We start from the raw sequence: 27,089 nt of genomic DNA on the forward strand, positions 1-27,089 counted from the left end.
CAGTCATGGGTTTGACAGCTCCGGCCAAAAGCTGCAAAACACACACAGCCTGTGTTTTTCCACATCATCATCTGAGATTTCTCCAGTGCTCTCCCTCTTCACTCCCAGGCTCTCTCCCACTGTCCCACACATTGTTACATCTCTCAGTGGACAAGTTTGATTATTGCTGCCAGTTGCTCATTCTCCCAGAAGAGGAACTACACAGTTAAGAAATACATAGCTTTTCTGCATTTTACTAACAGAGAGAACTGCAATGACATTTCATGTGAAAGTTGCAGGATGTGTGTAAGCTAACTGTGTATTCACAGCAGCTGTGCTGGCCGAGATCTGTGTGGGGCATCTTCCACCTCTGGCTGCATTTCTAGTGGAGAATTATAGCCAGCTGCTTTTCCAAATGCATTACTTCTGCACCTGGTTAGAGAAACATGTGTCTATCAACTATTACTTCCAAACGTATTTTGTGTGTCTGCAGTTCATAAACACAGCTTTACCTTGGCAAGAGTTGGCTTCCTTACACTCCAGCACTGTGAGGGTCCACCGAGATTTGCCAGCTTCTAAGGCTGTGGAAGGACTCGCTCAGCAGTGTCTTCTCTAGGAGCATGCTGCAGGCATCAATCCAAGCTGCATAGTAAGGGGTTGCTGCATGAGGAAATTGTGTTTCAAGGACAGTAGGAACTTGAAAACACAGTCAAAAGGGCAGGAAATAGCAAACCAGTTTGGAGTCAAGACAGCACACCACGAGGCTGAAAGATTCTCACTCTCCTCACCACAAAATCCCTGTAGAGAGTTACTGTATAATTTAACCTGTGCTTTCCACAGGTGCTCTAAATGTCATCCCCTGCCATCAGAGCAGGGGCTGGGAAAGCTCCTCTGGCTCATAAGCAAGCTGTGTTCATTCCAGCCATGAGCATATGGTGAGCCCCACGCAGGGTCTCTATGGAATTTATGGCCCTGTTGGCAGAGCAGTGACTGAGCAGTGCATGGGCAGTGAAAGGTGAAAAGCAGCACAAAAGCTGCTTGCTGCTGCCATGGGCTGATGCTCCTCTGCCCCACAGGCTTATAGGTAGCCCCAAAGGTGGCCACACAGGCCAGAGCAACCTGGCCTTATGCTGGTCCCTCTTCCTGTGTCCTCAGATAGAGCTGGGCGGGTTGTCTAAAGTAAAAGGACAAATGTAACTCATGAGCAGAAGCTAATGCATGCTTCAGGCAGACTGAAAGTGCCCATATAACCTTAGTGGAAATAACTGGCAATTACTGCAACTTAATTGACAAGTAGCTGGAGCCAATTCACAGCTAAATATTTAACTTTTCACCCTTGGTCTGAAAACTCTTTTTTTTCCCCTCCCATATATGCCTACCTAAATAGGATTTCTTTCCTAGCAGAGTGTGAGTGTTGACATGTTTATAACAAACAGCTTCCTCTAGAGCAAGCCCCAGGAAGGCTCGCTGCTCTGCAGGTGTTTCCTAGTCTGGCTGCTGGCTTGCATCTCCAATGCTCAGCTCCATGCTCTTCTCCCAACAAAATCTCTCTCTCACTCTTCTCAGCACTGTGTAAATCTTGGCATCACTTATCAGCAAGTTCCTGGGGTTTTGCTCCGGTCACATCAGAGCTGCAATTTGCCATTAGCCGGCAGAAAATTAGGGACTAGTAAGTGCAAAAACACTGACTGTAGGATAGGGATTTTTTTGTTGGCAGAGGTGTAAATATGCTGTTTAACACTCACCCACCCCACAGGTTCCATCCAGCCATCCCTCAGTGCTGCCACTTCCACAACTGTGAACAAAATGTTAACACTGCACATTTCTGTAACAGGTTTCTAAAAATAAAGGAGTTGAAGGTATCTGCTTTTCTGCTTCTGAAAATCACAGCGGGATGTCATCGCAGGGTGGCAGGAGCACCTGCTGCTACGCACAACACAAACTCTGGGAGAAGAGCGTGTCCAACTGGGCATGGCTCTGTCACCTCCTTGTTGAAGGTGCTGCTCATTTCAGGGGAGCTCCAGCAGACAGTGAAATGAGAATAAAGCTCATGAGATGGCCAGTGGCTGGACACACTCTTCTCCCAGATCTTGTGTTGTGAATAGCAGCAGGGGCTCCTGCCGCCCTGTAATCACATCCCTCTGTAATTTTCAGGAGCAGAAAAACAGATACCTTCATCATATATATACTACTCCTGTCCATAACTATGCCTTTACATTAAAAACTGACCTGGGAAGGTGGAGCAGCTAAAGCTTCAGCAGTCCTGGTGGTGATGCTTTAACAGAGATGTTTTGTATCCGTTGATGAAGTTTGAGCAGGTAACCCACACCGATGACACTGACTCCACCAATTTGTCCATGATGTTTTTTGGTAGGGTAAAATATCAGCAGTTAACTAGCCAATGTAGAGCAGTGTGCAAGACTTCCTAATCCTTAAAAAAGTGAAACCATACACATTTATTCTATATATATACTCTGGTTGTTACAGCTTAAACATATCCTTAAGCATTTTTCCTGCCTCTGCTTGCATTGCTCCCTGAGAGGTACCTGCATGCTGTTCCATCAGCTGGCTGAGGGTGGAAGAAGGCTGATGAGCTGCTCCTTTTCCTCCAAAGGACCAATGCCATCCTCTCCCTCCAGCACACTGCTGGGAAAGGTGAGCACCAGTTGCCTGGGGAATATCTCTACCCAGCACTGAAAGAATTACTGAATCCCCCCCATGAGGCAAACCCCCAAGCAATGCAGGCAGCTCCATGTATGGCACAAAAATGAGGAGGAATGATCACCTTCTGCAAGAAATTAATCTTTATTGAAGCAACCATGAGTCATATGAGCTGCCAGCTGGCCTGAGGAATAACAATAGCAGTGGCCTGACAGTAGCAGCTGGAGCTCACAAGGGAGATTGTCTCTTTCCAGAGATCAATATACGTGATGATACATGTACACGTGTATGTGAAGACTTCCCCATTAGAAAGTGCATATGCTGGCAAGTGCATACAACACCCAATTCCTTGCCAGACTGAGGTGTGTTGGTGACTGCCAGGAGGTAGCTTGAATATTACACTGGGGCAGTTTGAACTTCATCCTGCTTCCAGTGAAGTCAACAGTGAAACTCTGCTGTTTCCAAGGGCGTGGAATGAGAAGTGACAGCCCTTCCTCAGCCCTCCACAACACAACTCTTCCCAATGCAAGGTATCCGCAGCCCAGGTTAAAATGCCAGCCAGGCGCTGCAGGCTGTACTGCTGTTCTTGTACATGCAGCAATCCCTGCCCGGGGGCCAGGACTTGTCCTGAGCATCAGCATAGGGTTGTCCATGTTTATCTCAGAAAACAATTGCTACTTACCGTTTTTCATGCCTAAAAGCCACTATGTATGAGAGGCATGAAAGCTGTTGCTGATTCAACAGACATTTCACACAGCCATATAATTTACAGCAGATGCTACATATATCACAATGATGGGTTTCAGCTCAGAAGTGGCTCTGCCTCCTCGACATGAAGGCAAAGCATGTCAGGGAGTTGTTGTTTTAGCTAGACTGACAGCCTTTTAAGAATTCTGTTTATTATTGATAAGATGATGTAAAAAGGACGTGTAGCTGGACATTGTATTGTTTGACCTGGCTGGAGATCAGTCCTGTTCTCTTACAGATTTAAACTTCTGTTTGTATGTGTAATATCAAAGTCCTTTTGCCACAGAAGCACAGTGAGTTAGTAAAGCCTGATAAACATAGAGCTGGGCCCGGAAGTTACAGAATCACACAATCAGCCAGGTTGGAAAAGACCTTGGAGATCACCAAGCCCTACTATGACCTAACACCACCTTATCAACTAAACCATGCCACTGGGTGCCATGTCCAGGCTTTTTTTAAACACCACCAGGTATGGCGACTCCACCATCTCCCTGGGCAGTCCATTCCAATGGCCAATCACTTTTTCTGTGAAGAATTTTTATCTAATGTCTAGCCTAAACTTCCCCTGGTGCAGCTTAAGACTGTGTCCTCTCATCCTGTCATTAGTTGCCTGGGAGAAGAGACCAATGCCCACCTGGCTACAGTCTTCTTTCAGGCAGTTGTAGAGAGTGATAAGGTCACCCCAAGACTCCTTTTTTCCAGGGTAAATAGTCCCAGCTCCCTTAGCCACTCTTTGCAAGGGTTTGTGTTCTAGACCCCTCACCAGCCTTCTGTCCCTACTTTGAACGTGTCTGAGCATCTCAACATCCTTCCTAAATTGAGGGGCCCAGAATCAGACAGCGCAGTCAAGGTGTGGCTTAACAAGCCCCTCTGAAATCAGTGTGGCATCAAGATTTAGGAGACTAAATCCTAAGATTTTAAAAAAAAAAAAAAGTTGTATTGCATTAGCAAGGAGGAATAACAGAGAAATATGTCCTTCTGTTGGCCAGTTGTTCCAAAGCTCATTCACTACTTTCTGACTTTTTGTCCTGATCTCTACCAAAAGTTCTATAAACCTGGCAACATTTGAAAAAGGGAAAACTAGCTGACAGTCATTGGATGCCTATGAACCCCAGCATGATCAGAAACATGCCCAAAGTTAATCATTGCAAGTGTCCAGGCTGAGAGAACACATTTCCTCAGTGGTTACAGTTCCTGTCATTTATTTACTGATAGTGCAACATTGATCCTGGGCTGTGATCCAAAGCCTTCTTCCTAGAAACATTGCATCTTTGGGGGAACACAGGGAGCTGCTCAGATGACAGCACAAGAAAAGTTTGATTTAATGCTGTGATTTTTGCTATGGTTTTCTCTCCATTTGGTTGTAAAGAACTCTTTGTCCCCTTCTTGTGGAGCCACAGCCCATATGTCTCCTATTGAGGGAATCTGCATCTCTGATCCCAGTAGTAGTGCAGGTAAGGGAAATGTGTGACACACATCCGACCACCTGACCCCATGCAATACCTTCTCAGGGCATTTTGCAGGTGACTTCAGACATCTTCCTGTGCCAAGAGCTGGCTCTGCCTTGTAGGGATGCCCAGGCATCAGGTTTCTACCTCTCTCGGAGGATATATTTGCCTTTCCGGTACAGGTTGCTGCTGAAGTGGATGGAGAACCAGAGGAATGAAGTTAGGATCATCCCATAAACCTAAAAGGAAATAAATGAGACAGGCATACAATTAAGTGTGTAATTGATTATGATGCTCCATCTCTGCAAATAGGCAGCCATAAATATTGCCTGTTGTCACATTTTTCTGAAGAGAGCTGGTTTTTAGTGAAGTGGTGAACACCATTTCTGACATGGGAGTTAAAAAAAAAGCAACACGTGGTTAAAACATCTGATTGGAATTAGCATAGCACAGCTCAAACCTAGCCCTAAAAATAGAAATAAGACGAAACCAGGAAATTCAGATTTCAATTCCTGCCACAGAACATTCCTCTATGCGAACAAACGTCTCTCTCTTATAATAGTACTCTTTTGTAAAGATGCCATGTGGCAAAAAATCCACAACACCCGTGTCTTGTTTGAAGTAAAAAACCCAACAAAACAATCAAACAGACAAACCCCTAAACAAACCCTAAACATGTATGAATGCAGAGGACAGTGTACTTCCTCTCTATTGTGATACTCTGTCTGGTGTATCACACATCAGGACTAACACAGGCAACATATCCAAGGTAAGGCTGGTGTGGAAAGGATGGATAATGAGGGCTGTAACAATGTGCTCTTTCCTCAAGTATGTCCTAATGTGCTAGTGCCTTTGCTTGCAGCTTTATCTGGGGATGTGTTTGCATTGTTGGCCGAGGGACTGTGACATCAGAGCAGCTTAAACCCTCTTTATGTGCTTCCCTTGCATCCTGCCATCACAATAGTGAACCGTGTGGCAAGATTTCCTCTAGCACAGGCTTCAAAGACAGCTGCCTTATCTGGCTATAGCATCAAGCTGTGAAAAAAGTGTATCTATTATAAGAGTGCTCCTCCTTTTATCTGAATATAGCTGTAGTGAAATTCTCCCTATACTTGAGAAAAATTGGAAAGTGACGCCAAATATTCACACATGCCTTTACATTTATAGCTCCATAGCAATGCCTGATTGTTTTCACAATTTACTGCTAGCAGTATAAAATACAAATAGTTTGTTCCTCTGGGTTTTGCTTAGACGGAGAACAATCTTCTAATCCATAATTGTGCCATAAAACAATCTCCAAATACGCTTTCAATCAAGAAAGGTCATCCCAGATGGAGAGCAGTGTGGAGATATCACAGCAAATCAAACCTGCCTTCATGGTGGAGAAAGGAGTCTCCCAGCACATGCTCTTTTCTGGTGTGCACATGTTCAGAGTCCTTGTGTACAGGTAATTACAGTGATACACCTCTGCCAAGCAGTGGGTGGGCAAACAAGGCAGCTTGTTTTAATTAGTGGCCCTTTCCAGCTCCAAAGAGATCATCCCCATGCAGCCCCTGAGCCCTCTCACTGAAAGGCCACTGAAAGACATGCTCCTCTTGCAGCATTTAATTTTCTCTTTTGTTCACCCCAAATTAACTGCACAGCCTTTCTACATGAGCCATCATCTGAAGATTATTTCACCCCTCCTCTGCATGTTACTCCTTCAAAGACAGAACAGAGCCCAGACAACACACACTTCCCCTCTCCTTTGTAGCCTGCTCCTTATGAACATGTGATTTAGCCACACACTGCCTGAGATGAACCTCATTAAGTTCATTAATGCTTATTAACAGGATGAGACCTTCCCCTTCTGCACAGCTCTCCAGCTCCACTGCTGGTGCTCAGTAGCTTTCAAGACCTTCCAGCTCTGCCTGCACAGGCAGCTTCCCAAGTTGATCTAGGAGGCAGCAAGTTTCCTAAAATATGGAGGCTTTACTGCATCTCCTTTTCTACCATTGCTGCTGGCTTCCTATATAATCCACAAGCCACCAGCAAGTGACATGGTCTCTCACTCACAGGGAAAGTCATGCAGGCAGGCTTGAGTGGATGAAATGCAACTGCATCTGCATCCTGCTCCCCATTCCCAGATGCCATGCCTTGTTAGGGCACAAAAAACTTGCAGGAAGCGTATTCCTGCAGGAAAACCCCTCCACCTAGCAGCCTGGCCAGATTCCTGACCCTTTCACAATTTTCATGGTGGAGTCCACCATTGCTTGTTTCTCTGCTGCCAGTATCCAAAATTACCCAAAATCCTAGCTTCTGAGGGCTAATTTAGGATAATTTTTCTTCACTGGATCCTACCTTTCAAGGCCAAAATGTTAAAGGACAGACACTGTTACCGTGAAGCCAATGGTGACACCCAGGAGTGAGAAGACAAAGTCCATGTGCTTTTTCAAAAAGTCCTGGATCTCTTGCAGGCAGTCCTGGGAAGAGAGAAACAAATACCCCTTGCAGCACAGCAGCAGCTTGGTATGTGGGGGGCTTTATCCCCACAGCAGCACTTCCACAGCCTCAGAGAGAAAAGGAGGCAAGAAAGAGGTGCAGCATTGCACACCTGGGCAGTTCTCCCTTTTTCTGTTGCTGCTGCAGACTGGGAAGACCAACATCTAAGGTATCTTTTCTGTTACTCCAACGTGCCTGCGATTTTATTGGTGCAACGCATTTTGGACTGTGGGGGATGTGTGCTTAAGTGTGATCATACAAAAGCTTTTTTCTTTTCACCCACTGAAAAATGGAATGAAGGAAATGGAAAGATAGAAAAGCAGAGTACACCGTGATGCCAAATGCATTCCCCAAGGTTACTAATGAACAGCTTGATTTTGCAAGGTGCTGCAAGCATTAATACACATTAGCCTTAAGCATGCCAATGGCCCCACAGAAATCCCCGAGGTGTTAGCCAAGACAGCCATTTCAGAAATGCAAGAGCATGCCCTTGATGAAGGGATTTGCAGAACAAGGAGAAAGCACCCAAAGCCAGTAGTGAATGTAGTGTTGCCACCAAACTCTGCAGTTTCCTGTGTTACACAAAGCACATCCTCCCACTCACTTCCCCGGCTCCCAAGCAAGGGAAACACAGACCACTTAGTGGGAGGAATGAGTCGGCCATATGATGCCCAGCTTTGTTCTGCTCTCCCTTCCTGCACTTTGAGCCGAGTTCGACCCTGCCCTGGGATATGACATTCCTGGAGGCTGTGCTTTGAAACGCTGTTCCTGCGGGCTGATGTGCGGGATGATGTGCGCCTGTGTATCACGTGTGCTCTTAGCACCTGACGACTTGTTTGTATCGCTGCAGCAGCGTGGCTTTGTTTTTCCTAGAAACACCATATGTTGATGGTGGTGGCTTTAGCTACTCTGAAGGAAGAAAAATGATCGTGCAATGGATTTGCTCAGAGAGTATGAAGTTGTAGCTTCAGTGCACAACGGTCTAATACTGGTGGGTTCTCCAGCAGCCTCACTGATACTTGAAAGAGCCAGAGTGAAGTGTACTTGAGGAAGCTACTGCTGGGCATCATCACCCTGCTTCAAGAGCTGCTCATTTTAATACCTATTTAATGCCCCAGGGAAAAAGGAATTGCATCAAATTCCACATTTGCTTTTAGTGGATCACATTTTAAGTGTCAGAAATAAGTGTCATGTGGAAAAGACAAACAGTTTTTTTTGTGCTCTGATACATGCCTGTGATATCTCACACTATCTGCAAGCATAGGAGGTGAGCAGGAAGCTGGAGGGAAGTGAAAGGCTGCAAACACAAGCATTTTGAAAGTTTTCTAGAGCTCTGAAGGAAACTGCATCTGTGGGTCTGATCCCTGCTGATCTGCCAGGGCTCTTCCTCCTGATACACAGGAACGTAGAGTGACTTGGGTTGGAAGGGACCTTAGAGAGTCCATCCAGTCCATCCATCCAACCCCCCCAGCCATGGGCAGGGACACCTTTCCCTAGACCAAGTTGCTCAGAGCTCCATCCCACCTGGCTTTAAACACTGTCAGGGATGGGGAATTCATAAATTCTCTGGGCAACCAGTTCCAGTACCTCAGCACCCTCATAGTAAAGAATTTTTTTCCCTAATATTTAATCTAAAACTACTGTCAGTTTCAAGACATGCCCCCTTGTCCTGTCATTACAGTGTCTAGCAAAAAGTCCCTCTCTATAGTTCTTACATCTTTCTCCTTTTCCAGAAGGACACAATTAGGTCACCTCCGTGCCATCTTTTTCCTGGCTGAAAAAAACAATCCTTTCATCCATTCCTCATAGGAGAGATGCACCATCCCTCTGATCATATTGGTGGTCTCCTCTGGACTTGCTCCGCCAGGCCAGTGTCCTTCCTGTGCTAGACCCCAGAGCTGAATGCACTACTCCCATACTGTATCCAGTGTTATTGAAACAACAAAACTCCAACAAAACAAACCTCAATCCATTTCAACCCCAAACCACAAAGAAGTACAATTCTCATTAGCATTTTAGCACCAGTGAGGTTTTGATAGCTACAAAGTAGAGGCACAACCCCACTATGGCATGGGAGAAATCTTTCCCTTACCTGTCCTTCATTGTGCACCTGGCCGGGTGGGCACATCTTGTTCTCAACATTGGTTGTATCCCCAAAAGGTGAGTGCTTCCCACAGCACAGAAACTGGAAGAGAAGGAGAAGTTTTCCAGCTGCCTGTTAGGGCTCTCCCCTTGCTACCAGCTGCTGCAACAGGAGGTGCTGGCAATGGGCCCCTGCTGCCCCAGGAAGGGCTACCCAACCAGGGTGGCAAAGAGCAAAGCATGTAGGAATCAACAACAATGCAGGCTAAATTCAGGAGAGGTGGACAGATCTGGCCTCAAACTTGTTCATGCTCCTCCAGGACTGCTGCCTGGGACTGCGGCCAAGCCTTCCCTTTGTGGTCATACTAATGCTCATAGTGGCTGCTCTGGAAGGCCCAGGGACGCACAGACTCATGTTTCCTGTAATTGCTATGGGCCAAGAGGATCCCCAGCAACACCCACCACGGAGCTGGTTTCCTATAGCTGTGGTGCATTGGACAGTTTGGAGCTCTGCCAGAAGGAAAAAAAGCCCCAAACAACAACAACAACAACAACAATAAAAACAACAACAAAGAGTAGAAAGACTGCTTCTTCATCAATTCAAGTGGCAACTAAAATAAGTAACTGGTGAAGCCAGGCATTGTGCCTGGTTCTCCATGTCAAATGGGACCCTGGGAGTGCTACTCCACAACCCTGAGAGCAAGCACTTCCGTGCCTGGGCAGGGCTCTGGGGGCCATCTTCATCATTGCGAAGAGGAACATTTGCCCTCTTCTGTGTTTTGAGAAGCACAGATAGAAACAGCCTTGAAAAGTACTTGTTAGGATGATTTAAGACAACACAGAAGGATACAGGGAGTTGTGTGGGAGGTGTCTGGAAACAGCTGAGCAGAGCTGACCTCCCTATCCAGCCTTGCTGTGTGCCATGAACTCACTCTCCAAACAAGCCCTGCTGTGCGAGGGAATGGCATCTCCTTTACTCAGCAGGGACTTGGAAGTTTCTCACTGTGGGGGACATCCTCACTTATCTCCTGTGGCTTTGGGGGCAAGCGTCCTCCCTGTGCACTGGGTAACCACCCTTGCCTACCTGCTGAGCTACACAGAAATCCCTATGCCAACAGCATCTTGGGTAGTGGTTTGGGGAGCCTGATAGCAGTCTTCAGCTGTGTAAGAGGTCATGTAACCTCCAGTACTTCTCAGACACAAAATGAGGGTAAATAGGAATGACCACATGCAAATACTACTACTGCTGGACTATGTGGAATTCCTGCCCCCTCCTCTCTATTTGACCAGGTGCATATCCACACTCTTGTACCACAGATAGAGAGCAAGTCACAGGGGCTGCTGAGACAGAAAAATACTATGGCAGCTGCAGGGCAGAAGCTGTGTACATCTTGCACTACAGTGATGCTCAGAGAAGTGGCCCTTTCTTCCTGTTGATAATCTGGTTGGTCAGACCTGAGAAAGGAAGAATAGGAAGGGAGGCACAAACTCCACAGCAGGCTGCAGGACTCAGTTCTTGAGGGAAAATGGCATTGCAGTATTCATGAGACAGAGCGGAGGTGTCAGCCCCAGCCTACCAAAACCCTCGGGAAGATACCCCAGGGCAAGGTTTTCTTCTGCAGGTGAAAGAACTTACTGCTTCATGGATGGCAGTCAGCTCATGCCTCCTGAAGCTGGAGGTGTTCCTCCTCACCTCCTCATACACAAAATCATACACATCCATCATGCTGTCTTCCACCTGCAATGAAAGCACAAAACACTGATCACAGTCATCTCTGGGGGGAATTGTGCTCTTCTTGATTTCCCCAGAAGCTCTCCCTGGTACAGCAGTACAAGCAGTGCAACTACTCAAATGACCCCCAGGCAGCAGCAGGAGCTGGTGTATGACACCACCACGCACTAAGGAGCCGGGGTCTCACCAGCTGATGCCTGGAGCTTTTGGCCAGTTTTGGATTTCGTGTCAGAGAAGAACTTGGGTGCCTCTGAATCCCTCTGCCAGCCAGGGCTGATGCCATCTCCCCATCCTGAAGGTGGTACTGTGAGGACAGGCACACAGGACCACGACATGCTAAAACATAAAGGTGAAAGGACCTCAGAGAGTTGGTGTTATCTGAGTGGCGGAGCCATTTCTCTGAAGAGAGTCAAAAAAATAACGGGAGTGATTCAGTAGTGAGTCAGACCCTAAATATTTACCAAATGTGTGAGAACTTGAAGCTTGACAGATCCCAGCCAACTCCCACTCGGGTGTCAGAGGAAAAACAAAACTATGGCAGTTGCCTTCAGTGCCTGGAGTCAAACTCTTATTTCTTCCTTTCATTTTCCCTTGCTTCCTCAGCAGCACTGGTCCCAGTGGGCCTGCAGTCAGTGCTTGTCTTTCAGGAGGGAAAATTGATGGGACAGTCAGGCAGAGCGGGTGGCCACACAGGGAAGTCTCTGGGAACAGAGCCATCTCTCAGTGAGTCTTAGTAGCTGAGGATTCACACTTGCAAATTACTCTAAGAAATAAAACCCCATCACACCCTGCTCAGGGTGAAACCAGGATCACTCATGGTGGTGACATCTATTACTGCAATAATACTCTGTCCTGCTCAGCTTGTCTTGTCCAAAACACAAGCAACAAACAGAGGGTGATAACTAGGGAGGGAGGGTTAAGAAGATGATTTGTATCCAGATTGGCTCTGTGCTTCCAGGAATAGAGTTTGAAGGCACACATCAAAAGATTTTTCATGGCTATCAACATGGCATAAGAGTGTCCAGTGACGGACAGAGCTCAGGTATTATGGGCCAAGAAAAAATACTCCATAGTAAAATGTGTGACAATGAGCTGTCCCACACAGCTGAGGAAGGCGGATGCTCCTTTTGTCCCCCTGGTATAGAAGAGTGCATAAAGTGGGGTGGGTGCAAGAGGAAGACTAGATTTCTAGATGATTTCTGCACCAACTTTCCCCACAGCAAACCTTATAACCCAATAAAGAGGAAAAGATCCAAGCTTTTCTAACATCTTGTGGGCTATGAAATAGCTTTCCAGAAGCAGCAGTTAAATAAATGGATTTGATAAAAAGAATGTCCATTTCCACTGAAGAACTGGATTAAAAATAATGAAAAAAGAATAATCTTTTGAGCTCCTCTTGTGGAGAAGGAACAACAGAGCAGCAGGTTTCTTAATGTAAGAGATTATTACCTTTTGAATATCCTCATCCCAGTCTAAGATGCAGGAATAAAAATTATTTTGTGCCATGACAACATAGATATGTGTTTTGGTAAGGGAAACAATGCTGCATGTGCAATGTTTGTCTTCTCATATTTACCATGAGGGTCAGGATGCTGAGCTTTCATCCAAAAGGCCTAAATTTAGATGACTTAAAAAGAAAAAAAAAAAATGGGGGGGTTCAAGCAAGTAGCTATGTTCAAGCAAGGGTTCAAGGAATGAAAGCAATCCAGAAGTTTAACTACTTTCTAAAGGTCTCTTAAAATCTGGGCCAGGAAATACTGGGAGAGGTAGCTGTTTTAAGGATAAGAATGGGTAGGAAAGAACTGAAGGAATAAGATGCCCATAACAAAAGAGTAGCTGAAAATTATTTCAGCTGTTGGAAACAATAATTGAAGAAATCACCAGCAGCCATAACTGCACAGCCAGCTCAGCTACAGTGACAGACACGATGACGGTAATCTCCAGGTACATAATGAGTACTGAAAACTTCAACTGCATCATTTCAGAGCTTGCTTGTGAGCTGACTTCTCAGTTATCTACTGATTTTTTTTAATTCTCATTTTGTCTAGCAGCCTCCAAGAGCTGAAAACACAAGTCATTAAATGGAAAATATTTAATAGCAATAATTTCCTTTTAGAATGTGTGTCTGGGCAAACCTAAGACTACAATTTGCTGATTAGTCATTCTCAGCATTTCTATCTAGCAATTATATCTAGCATTTAGATGCAGACATTATCTGAATAGGCTATTCAGATCCTAGTAAAGGAGTATCAGACTCTAAATCCATTTTTTAAAGAGTGAATTGCTTGTAGTTTTGCCACATCATCTTTCTGATTTTTGCTAGGATCATTTGATTTTAGAGGGAAAAACTGCTGTTTTCATACAACATAGTGGTCTATTTTCAAAGACTACTGCAGACAGCTTTTTCATTTCAATACTTCAGAGGTAGGTAGAGAGGAGAAGATCTCAGTATTTATCACTGGCTGTTTCCTTCTGTGCAGAAGACTGTGCTACAGAGCATACAAGAGGTTTGGTTTAATAAGAGAAGACAAAGGAGAGCAAAACATCACACTTAGCTGCCTGGGATGGGTTTATGCTAATACTAAGAGCTGCAGCCAAGCTCTGAAGCATGGGTCATGCACAGCAGCAACTATCTAGCCCAAAATATCATGTTTGCTCATGCATGCCTGATGATGTAAAAATTAAGACCTGAAAGTGTGAGACAGCCACCAGGTAGTTGCCATTACTTATTTCCAACATTGCTACATCCAGCAGAAGTTCATCCCCATATTTTCCATTGATCCAACTCCAAACACAGTGAAGAGCTGGACTGCAGCACTGCTCTGTACTCAAGTGCCATCCTCAACAGATTCCCATCACACACTCCCATGATGGGCAACTTTGAGTCCATTGCCTCAAGACAACTTTCCTTTTCTGTATCTTACATTGGTTGTTGGGTAAAAATATTTAAAATAATCAGAGTGCTTTCTCTCATGTTTAAGCAACAGGATGGTGGTTGAGTTTGAGTGCTTACACTGATGCTGTTAATAATGTGCTTTAAGATAGAGCTGTGCCCCATCACTTAAACAGTACTTAGCGCACAATGGGCAGATACAGCTGGAGAAGAGAAATTCCATCTGTTTTTCGAAAGGTCTTTCACTCCTCCCACATATAAGCATCATAGTGTCAAGTGGATTTTCCTGTTCCTAGTGACCAGCTGTGATCCACTGCTGGAAGCATTCTGCTGGACAAGAGTTCTGCTCTCCCTTGGAGGGAGACTGAGCCCACAGTGCTCATCAGTAAGAAACAACAAGAGCTGAAGATAAAGCATCAGCTGGACATTGGTTAAGAAAAATCTCCAGCTTGAGTGATATGGAGGTCACACCTTACAGTAATTCCTTTTCTGGAAGAAGCTGGGTGAAATGTTTCAGCTCTAAATCAGGTAAATAATTGCTGCCTCCCACTTCTGTTCGCATTCCTTAATGAAATATTCATTTAGGAATTATATTGATGGGTTGCTGGATACAACAAATGGAAAATCACCACTGAAATTGATGCAGCTGACTCCAGCAGACTCAGTGACTACCACTTTTTACCTTAAGTAAAAGAAAAAAGGAATTTTGAGATTGTTTATAATCCTCCAAATCCTTTATCCCACAAGAAGCAGAATGTATGACTGCAGGAAGATATGTACTCTAAGCAATTAGAGTTCTTGCCCTTGGCCATTAAAACTAAAGCAGATTTCCACCTTACCTCCAAGAGGAAAACTGACATTTTTGACTTATGTTATTTATCAGGATAATTTTTACCTATAAATGGATTTGGAACAGAAAGATGAAACAAGGCCTGCCTCCAATGAATCCCAATCCTGCTACCAGTGAATACCTGTGTCTAGGCAACCTGGAAGTATCACTTAGGTGGGAACTAATGTAGAATTGTACCAAGAACAATGTTCTGAGTCTTAGTGAACCACCCTTGAAACTGCTGTTGGATAAAAATCTCTTGGCAAAGCTCAAGGAGAATACAGTGAAAGGAGATGTCAGGATTGTCTCAAAAACAAACCCACCTTCCTCCTTTCCAATAAACAGGAACACTCTTGACACGGCAGAGGAGGAAGACGAGCATGGGAAGCAGGAGGAGGATCCTCCTCCCCTGTGGGTCACTGTGCCTTTGAGGAAACAAACTGAACAGACGCAGTGCAGGCTCAGAAGAAACTGCAACTTCAGCTCTTCATGTTCTTTTAGCATCACCACAGAGGATTCACTCAGCAGCCTCACCCAGAAATGTCCCTCTAGAGGTGGCTACTGCAGACTCCTACACTCAGCTATGAACCACAAGCCAGTCAGTTATGAAGTGAAACTGGAATGAAGTAGTGAACTCAGTCAAAATTATTCCTTGTTCCAGGAAGAAAAGCACTCCTGCATTTTGCTGTCTCTGTCTTCCTCCCCAGTGTGCAGAAATGTGTGCGTTCATAGCGCATGAGAAACAGGAGTGGGAGCAGATGCAATAGCTTGGGTTTGGGCAGAGCAATGATGCAACTGCAGTGCAACAGAGGAGAGAAGGCCACTCTGGGGGCATTAGCCAGGTTGCAGAGCAACTCCCACTGCATGGACAGAACACAGGGTAAGACGAGCTTCCCTCATCCACGCACAATCAAGCCCCATCTAACACAGTCACTGCAGCTTGCTGAACATTTTTTTCCTTCACTGCACGTCAGCTCCTCTCCTTTAGAGCCTTCCTTCAGCCAGTCATCCCCAGACGCAGAAATCCAGCCAGTGCTGCAAATCAGAGCAGCCTTTGAGGTCTCCCATGGAAAATGGCACAAGATAAGAAGGTCCTGCTCCCCCTCTAACAGTGGTTACTGGAGACCACTGATGCCAGAAGATCCAGATGAGGCTTTTAGCCAAATGGTTTTCACCTTTTTTTTTTTCTCCAGGTCTGTATACACATACAGAATTTGTACCTATCTATAAATACATACATACATACATACATACATACATACATAAAAAACCCCCAAGCCAAACCATATGGAATTCCCTCTACTTTCTGCTATGTATACAAAAGGAGACAGACCAAAAACTGCTGTGGAACAAAAAATTCAGACAAAGCAAAAACTCTCTCCAGCCTCAGCACTTCCATCCTGTTCTTGCAAAAAACACATAAAACTTGAGCAAGAGCTGAGCTGTTACACTGCTCACCTCCTCATTTCTGATCTCCACATCCCCAAAACAACAGCAGATTCTAGCTGTGTGGGTGCTATACATCTCTCTTGTCCTATGGGCAGGGGGACTTTAGAGCCTCATGTTCAGCCAAGCCATAAAACCCAGAGGCCACCTCTGTGCTACTCAAATGCAGCATTGCTCTGTGTCTGTGACAGAGCACCAGATACTTTATAAGGAAGTGCAGAAAACCCAGGCAGGAAGTTTATCAACACCAACAAGGATTTTTTTCTCCCTAAATCCTCCAGATCTGTGGAGGACACACACCTGTAGATGTCACCAGTATATCAAGATCCTCTTGCATTTTTTTTATTAGCTTGTTATGTTTGCTCTTTGTTTGTTGTTTTTTTTGGTTTTAAAAATCTTCAAAATTTCAGTCCATTTTATAACAGAGCTGCAAAGTCAACAGGTTGCCAAGGGCCCTTACTGACCCTTTGCGTTCCTGTCTTTAAAAAAACACAACCCAGCAATTTGTGAACACTCCCTCCCCAAAATTGTGGTCAAATTATCTCAGTTATCCCTATGCTTTCACCTGTAGCACTTGAAAACAGTGCCAGGCAAGACTGCTTCCCAACAGAAAACACTGAACAACACTGAAAACAGTTTTAGTTTAGAAACCAACAGTTATCAGCAATGGAGCCAGACCCGGGGCAGCCCTTTCACCTCTGAGTGGGTGGTGGCTGTCCTGCTGTGGTGAGCATCCTACAGGTGCATGGAGGTTGGATGTGCTGCAGCGATGGCAAACATCTGAATGGCCTCAGGTGACACTGCTGGAGACGGGAGCTCCAGCTCTGCCACAGAAAGCGGCAGAAACGGGGCCATGTGGGTTCATTGCTGGGGCAGCCATAAATTATAGAACCCGTGAGTGCAAATGCATGTGTGGAGACTCAGACAAAGGAGAGCAGTGTCGTGCTGGGGGGAGTGGGCTGTCGCTGGGTGGTGAGAACATAAACACTGGGAAAGAGGCACATTATTTAAAAACGTTAAGGAAGAGGGAGGGGTTTCCCCCCATATTTTTTTTCCCATGGAGTTCAGAGACTGGGAAACCCTTGGTGCTTTTAAAGCAATTATGCCTCCTAGATTAACAGCAAGAGCGAAGAGCATGTCAGATAGTTCACAGCATTTTCACAGCAACATCAGTGAAACATTATTTTTGTAAATGCTCTTGGAAGACCCCTGTGAGGGGCTACAATCCTGATCCAGCCCTCATGAATCAAAGCCCAAAAGGAACCTAAGTGTACGCTTCAGATCTGGTTTCAGAAAACACCTGAGCACACCTTCAGCTTGTGTTTAAGTCTCATTAAAGTCTCTAGGATTTCAGCCTTCATTTAAGTCCCTGCAAGACTGTCTCAACACACACCAGAGGCAGCGAAGGCAGACACAAACACATTCTCAGAAATCCACAGAGGAAGGACCTCTACAGTCCCACTTAAGAAATTAACTGGGAAGTGATGGGCTGTTCCTTCCATGCCTGCAGAAACAAGATGTATGTGCTGGTTTTATGCACGATAAGAGATGATTTCCCTCCTGGAGACCCAGGCAATGCTGTCTCTGGCTTTACAAAGGTGCTGTTTGGGAGGGAGACCCACAGACAGAAGACCAGCACTGATTCCATATGCAGAGAAGGGAGGAGGGAAGCTGCTTTGTTAAAGAACAAGATCTAAATGTGTCAATGTTTGTTATTTAACAGGTGCAATTGTTAATTCCAGCTGTGTTCCCCAACAGGTTAGAAAATCACCACCTCAAAAGATACCACCTTGCTTACTAACAAAGCATGGACTACTTCGTTTTTACCTTCCAACATGAGGAGGGGAGAGCAGACAAGTTCCTCTGAAGGAAGCAGAGCAAGGCTACAGGAGAATCAGGGTGTAGACAAATAGCTTGTACTCATCCCCTGCCCATAAAAAGCTAAATCTTTGCATTTATTCTTGAAGTACAAGCAGTGCAGCAGAGAGGGGCCAATGCCTTTCCACTCATGTGGTGGCAAAAGCCACGGGTGAGACTCATTTTGAAATCACCCAGCAACCTGAGAAACCACTCAATAATTAAGAGATCACCATATCATTACAGCTAGTGCAAATCCAAACAAACTGTTCATTCAGAGGACATGGGGAATCAGGCCTTTACAGAAATCTGTATTTGCACCAGTTTCAAATTCCTGATTTGGGAAATTGTAATTTAATCAGTTTTATGTGAATGAATCTCTGTAATTAAAATGTGCATTCTGTTGCAAAACTCCTTTTATTTTGCAGCAATTTTAGTGTCACTGACCTACCCTACCATCCTGGCTTATGGAGCCAGGGCCACAGGGTTACTGGAAGAACTGCCTCGGCTGCTGCAGAAAAAGGGAACAGCAGAAGGTGATATGGAATAGAAACTCCTCTGGCCTCTTTCACAGCAGAGCCCAGAACATAGCCCAAACCTCAAGTTCAGCAACGTGAAGTGCCAGGTCCTGCACTTCGGTCAGGTGAGGTCAACAACCTCGTGTGGCACTACAGGCTTAGGTAACAGTGCCTGGAAAGGGGCCCAGTGGAAAAGGACCTGGGGGTGCTGGGTAAGAGCTGACAATGAGCCACTGTGTGCCCAGGTGGCCAAGAAGGCAAAGGGCATCTTGGCCTGTATCAGCAGTAGTGTGGCCAGCAGGGCTTAGGGCTGTGACTGTCCCTCTATTCTAGGTACTGCTGGGGCCACACCTCAATTCCTGTGTCCAGTTCCAGGTCCCTCACTGCAAGAAAGTCATTGAAGTACTGGAGCATGTCCAGAGAAGGGCAGTGAAGCTGGTGAAGAGTCTGGAGAGGAAATCCAGTGGGGGTAGTTTAGCCTCGAGAAAAGGAGACTCAGGGGAGACCTTATTGCTCTCTGCAACTACCTGAAAGGAGCTTGTAGGATGGTGGAGGTTCATCTCATCTCTTAGGCAGTAAGTGACAGCATAAGAGCCTCAAGCTATTCCAGGTTCAGGCTGGACATCGGGAAGAATTTCTTCACTGAAGGGGTGGTCAGGCATTGGAATGGGCTACCCAGGGAGGTGGTGGAGTCACTGTCCCTGGAAGTGTTCAGGAAATAACTGGACATGGCACTAAGTGCTCTGATCTAGTTGACAGTCAAAGGCTGGACTTAATGATCTTAGAAGTGTTTTCTAGCCTTTATGATTCTGTTTTTGTGTTTGTTAGTAAGGGTACCAAATCTTCTCTACGGCAGCTGCAAATTCTTTGCTCCAGTCTCTGCAGACAGGTTTGTAAAGCAGCAGTTAATGGGTGAGGAGACAAAGGAAGCTGGGGAGCAGGAAGAGGAAGCAGTAGCCTTCCTCACCAGCTGTGCTAGATGTGGCATGTCTCTCCTACATCCCTCTCTGCATTCCACATCCCCGCTCTTTGTGGCCATGCTGTGAATGACAGAGGGACCTCACTTAAACAGCAGCAGTTTGTGGGAAAGGGACTGCCATAAAAATAACTTTGGAAAACAAGACAGCTCTTCAGCTTCAGGAACCAGGACTTCCTAATGTGGCTGAAGATGATCCGAAAACCTCGTGATTTCTGTGGTTACCACAGCAGTTCCAGCAAAGGCCTTGTGTAGAGGTCATCCCATTCCCTCTGCCCTCCCATTCACGTCAGTGTCTCGTTTGCTTTGATTGCGCCACTGTCCTTCCTCAGACAGGTTTGCAACACTTCCCTACTGAGACCACATCTCCCACCAAGAGGAGGAACAACTGGGATGCAATCTTTTAGGATAAAGCATGATAAATCTCAGGTTCATGACTGCTGCATGTCTGGCCTACATCACTTTAAGAAAACAGACTATGGTGACATCAAGTCCATCTGGAATGTGGATAACTTGAAATTAAAACATTTGACATCTGTCTGAAAGAATTTGTCCAGAAGCTACAGGTCATGAAAGCAGAAAAGAATGGGAAATGAGAAGGTTCGTTTTGTTAACAGTGCCCAGGTCTGAGAATATCAAATATTTACAAATAACTCTTCCTTTCTCCCTGCCCAGCTTCTCTGTAGGAGTATTGTAAAAAAGGTCTTGAAAGAGCCACACAGGCAAAAATCTTGTTTTCATCATGTTCAAACAGCATTTCTACCTATTGTCTCTTGATAATAACCATGAAAACAATTTTTCAACTGAGTATTGGGGTTTAGTGTTTCAAATTGTTTTCTATAAGAGGGGTCTGCTTTATGAAAAAAATACAGATTATATATATATATATATATGTATGTATGTATATTTTACCAACAGGAGTAGACCACTGAAGCATCTGCCATGGATTAGTGCAGGGGAGACCTCCCATCCCCAGCTTGCAAAGGGAGGGGAGGATTCTGTCTTCAGTGCTGCCTGTGTTCAGCACCTCGCCAGCAGGGAGGGAGAGGACAGGATCTACTGACACCAGCTCCCAGCTGCATTTCCAAAATGAACAGCCTAATTTTCTGTCTGGCATTCCACTGGAAAGCCAATATTTTTTCATGGGAGAAATTGAAGTTTTTGTTCTAACCATGAACGTGGGGGCAGTACCCCTCAGTGCTCTTAGTGATTTAGGCACATGTCATGGCCATATTCATCCCTATTCAGTTTTACATCCTCAGTTCTGTTCCTTTCTTGATAGCTGTGTACATCCCATCAGGCTTACGAGATACCCATTTACTTGGCTGGCTTTGATTTTCCACCCCCCCCAGACTACCACAATTAACTATTTTTGAGAGTACTAACATACAGTAGTCAGCAGAGGATACCTGCTTGAATTTGGTTCTTTATGTTGAGAAAGACAAGCAAACAAACAGCTCTATAATGAGACTTTAAGAAGTCTTCTCCCTGCTTCATTCAATTTCCTGTCCTGGAGGGACAGACACATCTGCATTTCTTTCTCCCACATCTGCATTTCTCTCTCTAGTGAGACAGGTTACTTTTCAGTTAAAACTAAATTTCCATATGTTCTGTAAGTGACACTTTAATTAAATCTTCATTTATATTCCCTGTTTTTCCTTGGATTTTAGGAAGCAGAGAAACACAAGATGGTCTCTAATGGTATTTTCTTTCTGTTGTCAGAAACACTGCTGGTTTTCTTTGCCCAGAAAGTCAACCTTTTACAGAACCCCCTAATTTTGCCTAGTGGAAGCTGTTTTGCTTACAGAAACCCAACCAATTACCAAGGCTAACCATAACCATGGGTGCATTTGTGGGCAGGGCACTCAGAGCAAAAAAAAAAACCCCATGAAAATAATTTGAAGTAAAAACAGATGTAGTGATTAAGAGATATACAAAGCAATACTCCTTTAAATATTTTCAGCAAAATATTTTTTGCATGGCACATCCCTGTATTACATAACCCAACATACAACCTTTTTCTTGCAGTCTTTTTATGCCTTACACCACATATGTTGGTTGACAGTAAAACTAAATAGTCTGTTCAGAAAACACAATTTCACAATGCCAATCAGACAGTTTCTGGTGCTATTTCTGCTTTACTGACATAGCTTTTCCTTCAATCTACAATTTAACATCTGCACAAGAAGGAGGGAAGTGTGCTCTCATCTGTGTTGGTTATGAAAACCAAATTATTTCCATATTAAACTGTTAGTGAGAATGTCATAAATGCTGATCATTTTACCTGACACAATATGAACAAAGAAAAGCAAAAAAAGGTTGCCGAAAGGCATTTTTTCATGGATGTCTCAGCTCTGATTGAATCTACTCCAGCCAGCTAGGCATACAGATAAAAGATGATGTTGTACCATCAGCACTTGCCCTAACATTTCCAAAGCAGTTGGAGAAATTCACAGAGGAAAAGCCCAGGGAGACAGGGAGAACATTAAAGGGAAAGGCACAAGCCGGTGCCACCTGCAGACACCTGGGCCACAAGCTGGTGGCATCTGAAAAAGCGTTGCTTTGTGCTCGCTGGGTTTGTATGCTGCTACCTTGGCAAACAGCAGGTCAGCCAAAAGCCTCCTTGGCTAACAGCTCCTACCTTGGCCAACTCCTTTAGCCTGGTCCAGCGTAGCCACCTGCATATTTCAAAGAATTTTCAACTGCTGCCAGCTCTGGGGAAACTTTCTAGAGAAGTGGGACCTTATCCCTTGACTTCTGCTTTCAGAAGTACTGGGTTTTAATTTATGCACAGGACAGGGCTCCTTGTGCCTGCAAAAGAAATTGCCACAGTATGGACTGAGTCTCTGGGATTTTGATAGAGTTGTGCTCCTCCATCACAGAAGGAAACCTTAAGACCAGCCTTCTGACACTTCAGACTGGTCTTTGATCACTCCCAAAACATGTAACCCTAAAAAATGAGCTCACAGCATCAATCCCTAATTCACTGGGATGATGTTCCACATTACATCCTCATCTGGTGCCCAGAACATTGCAGGAGATGGCACCAGGGCTGGGGAGGAGCAAAATAGAGGCAAGGATTGAGTCACTCCATGAAACACCTACTGAAGTTCCAAGCACTTCTCTGAATTATTTAGGTACTTGCCAAAAATATCAGTGTTCTGCTTTCAAAAGAAAGATGTTATGATTTTTTTCGACTCCCAAGCCTCCTAAATTTTATATTTTTTGGGTGCAGGGATGCAAAAAGGGGGGTAAAGACCAACTTACCCAGCACCTTGCATCTCCCATACCATCCATCTACCACAGCACCAGCAAGCTCTGGGTTAACAATTCAAAACCCAACTTTCTTCCAAATTCAGCCTACTATAATCTTCTCTTTCTGGTCCAGCATGACAGAGACCCAAAACACCATTTTTCACTCTTGTGTTTTTCAAGTACCACTGCTGCATATTAATAAACACACCTCCTGGGTGCTTCCCCTGGCCACTGCCTTAGAATAGAAGCTCCCAATTGACATTAGCAGGAATTAGAACCAGCTGGAAATAACTTTTCAAAAGTCAAGCTCTCATTTAAAACAAAGCAAAACAAAACAAAACAAATATCCCCCCCAGAAAAATCCCAAAGCTAAGGAGACTTGCATTTTGTTTTGCCTTCAGCCCAAAGCATTTGCCCTGCATGAGATTTTTCATGGGATTCTTCCTTCAGATGATCCCATTGAAGAGGCAGCTAGTGAAGGTGACCCTGTTCTTCCAAAGGACAGATACAACAGAGCATGGATCTGATAGACCTCAATACGGATGGCTTAATTAACACCAGATGTCCCTTTTATGGGAGAAATAGTTGCTACAAAAAAATCTCTGACGAGATGCTGGTGGTATTTCCTAGCAGCAAACACTTACCTCCGTGCTGTGTGTGTATCTCCAGCAGGCAGCTGGGATCAATCCACAAAAGGCCAGAGCAAAACAGAAAAATCCCTGATGATAAAGAGGAAAAATACCAACAGTTACAGTCTGGGGAGAAAAATACCTATTTGCAAGCACAATCAGTATATATTTAATATGCTTGTTTGAGCAAGTTTCATTAAAGTTTAAACATCACCTTCTTTTAATATCCCTCATAATGTCAGTTATTTAAAAGAAATTAGATGGACAATAATGTGGTTCTCTATCAGGAGCCCTCTCATTACACTGTGACCAATTGAAGAGTTTGACCAAAAAAACCAGGCAGCTTCCTGCAGAGCAGTAAATCCATTCTGCCTGAATTCCTCTTGGACAAAGAAAAGGAGATATAAAACATTACATTTACAGTATACTTCCCTTCTGCTGCAGGACTGTGCATTTCCTTACTCACGGGATTCAATCCCTTGCATTTAAAACTTGGCTATTGGCTTCAAAGACGGGAAAACCCAAATGAATGGTCCATAAAGAAGCAAATAACTGGGACATAGATAGAAATCAACCTGCTCTGGAAGAGGAGCTGGACTTACTCTGTGAGCAAGGTGGCAGCTGCATGGCCAAGCTGCCTTTCCTTAGATCAGCACCATCCTAGTTAGACAACAGGATCACCAAAATATAACTGAGGCCAAGGCTGAAGTGTCTAAACAATAACAGCAATGATACAGGACATGGCTTGACTTTTGTCTTCTTCCCTAGGCTAGCAGAGCTGGAAGTTACATGCTCTGTGTTTTTATTTGAACAAATCTGGACAAACCCCCCCCCCACACCCTGATATAAAAAGCACTCACCTGCTGTGACAGCTGGACCAAATGATTTTGTTCACATTAAAAAAAAAAAAAACAAAAAAAACCCCAGAAATGGAAAAGTGCCTGTAAAGCTTTTGAAGGTTAAATGGGCTTATCCAGTATGAATCCACAGATGATGAATAAGCATCAGTTGAAAATTAATGCCCTTACAAGTTTTTCCATGAAACTGTGCCTCTTTCAACACAACATTATGTGGGAAACTTACCCAGCTGACTGCATCTTATTTTGATTTCTTATTTTTTCTATGACTGTTTTCATTGTATGATATAGTTGAAATAACTTGAAAACGTTTAAATCTTTAATGAAATTTTACCAAATTCAAGCTTAAAAGAGGAAGAAGAACATTGATTCTACCAGTTCTGCTTCATAAAAAAAAAAAAATTGGTTAAAAGAATAAAAAAGCTCCAAACTCATGCATAAGTAGTAAGAAATGGAAAGCGTGCTACTTCAAATCTTGGAAATGAAAGTGAATGTGCCAGTAAAATCCTTTTGCTGGCTGTTGTCCATCTGCTCTGTTTCTCTGCCCTGCCTGGGGACTTTGCTCCTGGAACAAGATTGCCACTGGCATTCACCACATTTTTGGGGGCCGCCTTGTTTCAGGCTCTGCATTAGACACTGGGGAAAACCCTGGTACAGCTCTTACGAAAAATCTTAAATTATGTATATCCAGTCTCTCCTTTCATTTATTTTTTTGGCAGCTGCCTGGCCATATAGCTGATGAGATCACTCGTTGCCTTGCTAGGAGCTAAAATGAGATTACCCAAGACCCTAAAGAAGATGAGAGGAAAAGTCTGATTAAACACTGACATAACAAGGTGGTTACAAGTCATGAAGATGTGGAAGAGCTCACAGACCAAAACCTAGGTGGAGTGGGGGGTTCAACTCTGCAGGTACAGCACAAATTGGAGAGAGGAGGTTACACAGGGAGGAAGTTGCACAGGCATGTCAGGTTGCTCTTCAATAGGACCAGACCCTGCATTTTGCACTGCCTCCAGCTTCCCCAACAAAAAACCAGCATTTTCACCAAAATCGAGTTCAAAATGAAAAAAATTAAAAAAAAAAAAAAAAAAAGAGAAAGAAAATTATTCAGGTGGAAAAGCCAGCACTGATAGCAATGTGACCACTCTTCTGCATATCATTCTATTAAAGTTGTAATCCAGGTGACCCACCATGAACCTGGAGAGCATGAACAATAGGATGTCAGTGACAACTCAAATTTCTTCCCCTGTGCTCTCCCTTCCTTCCCCACCAGCTCCAGCACTTAAAACATCTCTCTGAGGCCAGAATCCCCAGCAGATAAAAATCCTCCTTTTCATCTTCTCTTCCTCAGCTCCACCCTACATCTCACTCCTGCAGCATCAGATCTCCTTTTATATCTGTCTGGTTTCTCTGGGAATACCAAAATGCAGCCCCTTGGGAAGCTCTCCCTCCATCCAGCTGGTGCACAGCAATTACATGGCTCCAAGAACATCCTATAAATGAATTATAGCCTGCTTCTCCCCTTCCCAGCCAAAAGGCTTTTGGAAGAGCAATTACATTAGAAGACATTTGGAGGAAAAGAGAAAAAGTCAACATGCAGTTTGCATACAAAATGTGGAAGGGTTGAGGCTGGTTCACCATCTCCCAAACTCTTGGAGCTCCTTGGAGGCAGCCACAGGCTGCTGCCTGCTCTCTTTGCAAGAGACAGCCACATCAGTCCTGTGGAGGGCTGCCACCAAGCAGACATCAATTACACTTTTATGAATGACCTTGCTTCCATCCTTGCTGCAAGGAACAATTTCTCTTTCACAGACTTGTCAGAATCTGCAGGAACAGCACCCTGTCTGTTGGCTGGTGCTTCTTTTAATTCACCTTTCTGATGCTTCCTCTTTTGTGAAGGGGGGCTGCTTTGGATAAGGGAGGGATCCTTTAGCTCATACTGGGCTCTGTAGCTGTGTTCTGCCAAACTCCCACACTTCCAGAGAAAGAGCCGACCTCTGCCCTGCTCTGCTCCAGCTGCTTTTTGGTGCTGCTGTGGTCATTGCAAGGACAAGTTCCCTGCCAGACTGCAGAGCCCAGGGGCAGGGAAAGGGGGGGCAAACTTCAGATGGCATCCATCAGGTTGTGTCCCTCCCTGCCTGACCCAGTTCATCTAAAAGCATGCAGTGTTTTTGCCCTTCTGCAGAGCAAACACGAGTAAGTGACATCAGTCTGAAAGAGGAATCTCTCCTCAGCACCATCTCTGCCACTAGCGCACAGATGCCTCACACAGAAGTGTTGCACCATGAGGGAGAGCACAGGAGGCAGATTAAATTAGATTAAAGGAAGATCCTGAAGTGTGCTGCAGTGATATTAAGGACCCTCTACACACTGGCCTACACTGAGTACAATAAAGCAAACAGCCTGTGCTGTGTGCTGGCCATACTAGCTCATCAATCTTGATGAAAAACTGGGTTTTATTGGGCATTCACTGAGGCTTTTTCCACTGATTTTTTTTGGAACATCTGCTCCATCTTGAACACAATTTTTTCTCTATACTAATCAGGTTTTAGACTGTAAAGTTCAGATCTGAGAATTTAAGCTGGAACATTATGGTTGGCATGCTGCACCCTGTTTTTTCTTTCCCTATCTCTGTCTCACCAGTTAACAGCACATGATGCTTTAAACCTCAGCAGTACCAGCGTCTTTCCTTTATGCAA

General features: G+C 44.6%; 1 protein-coding gene across 4 annotated transcripts in view; it reads right to left on the reverse strand.

The window, feature by feature from the left end:
- Positions 1-2,268: 2,268 nt before the first annotated feature.
- The window catches only part of TSPAN32 (tetraspanin 32), a 31,828-nt gene continuing 7,007 nt past the window's right edge, over positions 2,269-27,089 (reverse strand). The window contains exons 2-8 of one of the 4 annotated variants that reach the window (XR_009933293.1): positions 23,549-23,623; positions 11,318-11,466; positions 11,035-11,136; positions 9,409-9,501; positions 7,214-7,297; positions 4,891-5,074; positions 2,269-2,410 (exon numbers count right to left, since the gene is read on the reverse strand). Coding sequence is in view for 3 of the 4 variants with exons in the window: in XM_062495023.1 (XP_062351007.1) it covers positions 4,979-5,074; positions 7,214-7,297; positions 9,409-9,501; positions 11,035-11,136; positions 11,318-11,466; positions 23,549-23,623 (599 nt within the window). In the remaining variant the exon portion in view is untranslated. Of the gene's footprint in view, positions 2,411-2,776; positions 5,075-7,213; positions 7,298-9,408; positions 9,502-11,034; positions 11,137-11,317; positions 11,467-23,548; positions 23,624-27,089 lie in introns of those variants that run through there. The other 3 variants (XM_062495023.1, XM_062495024.1, XM_062495025.1) reach the window with 3 other exon arrangements.

Source organism: Cinclus cinclus, chromosome 6 (genome assembly GCF_963662255.1).
Source record: "Cinclus cinclus chromosome 6, bCinCin1.1, whole genome shotgun sequence".
Taxonomy (NCBI): Eukaryota; Metazoa; Chordata; class Aves; order Passeriformes; family Cinclidae; genus Cinclus; species Cinclus cinclus.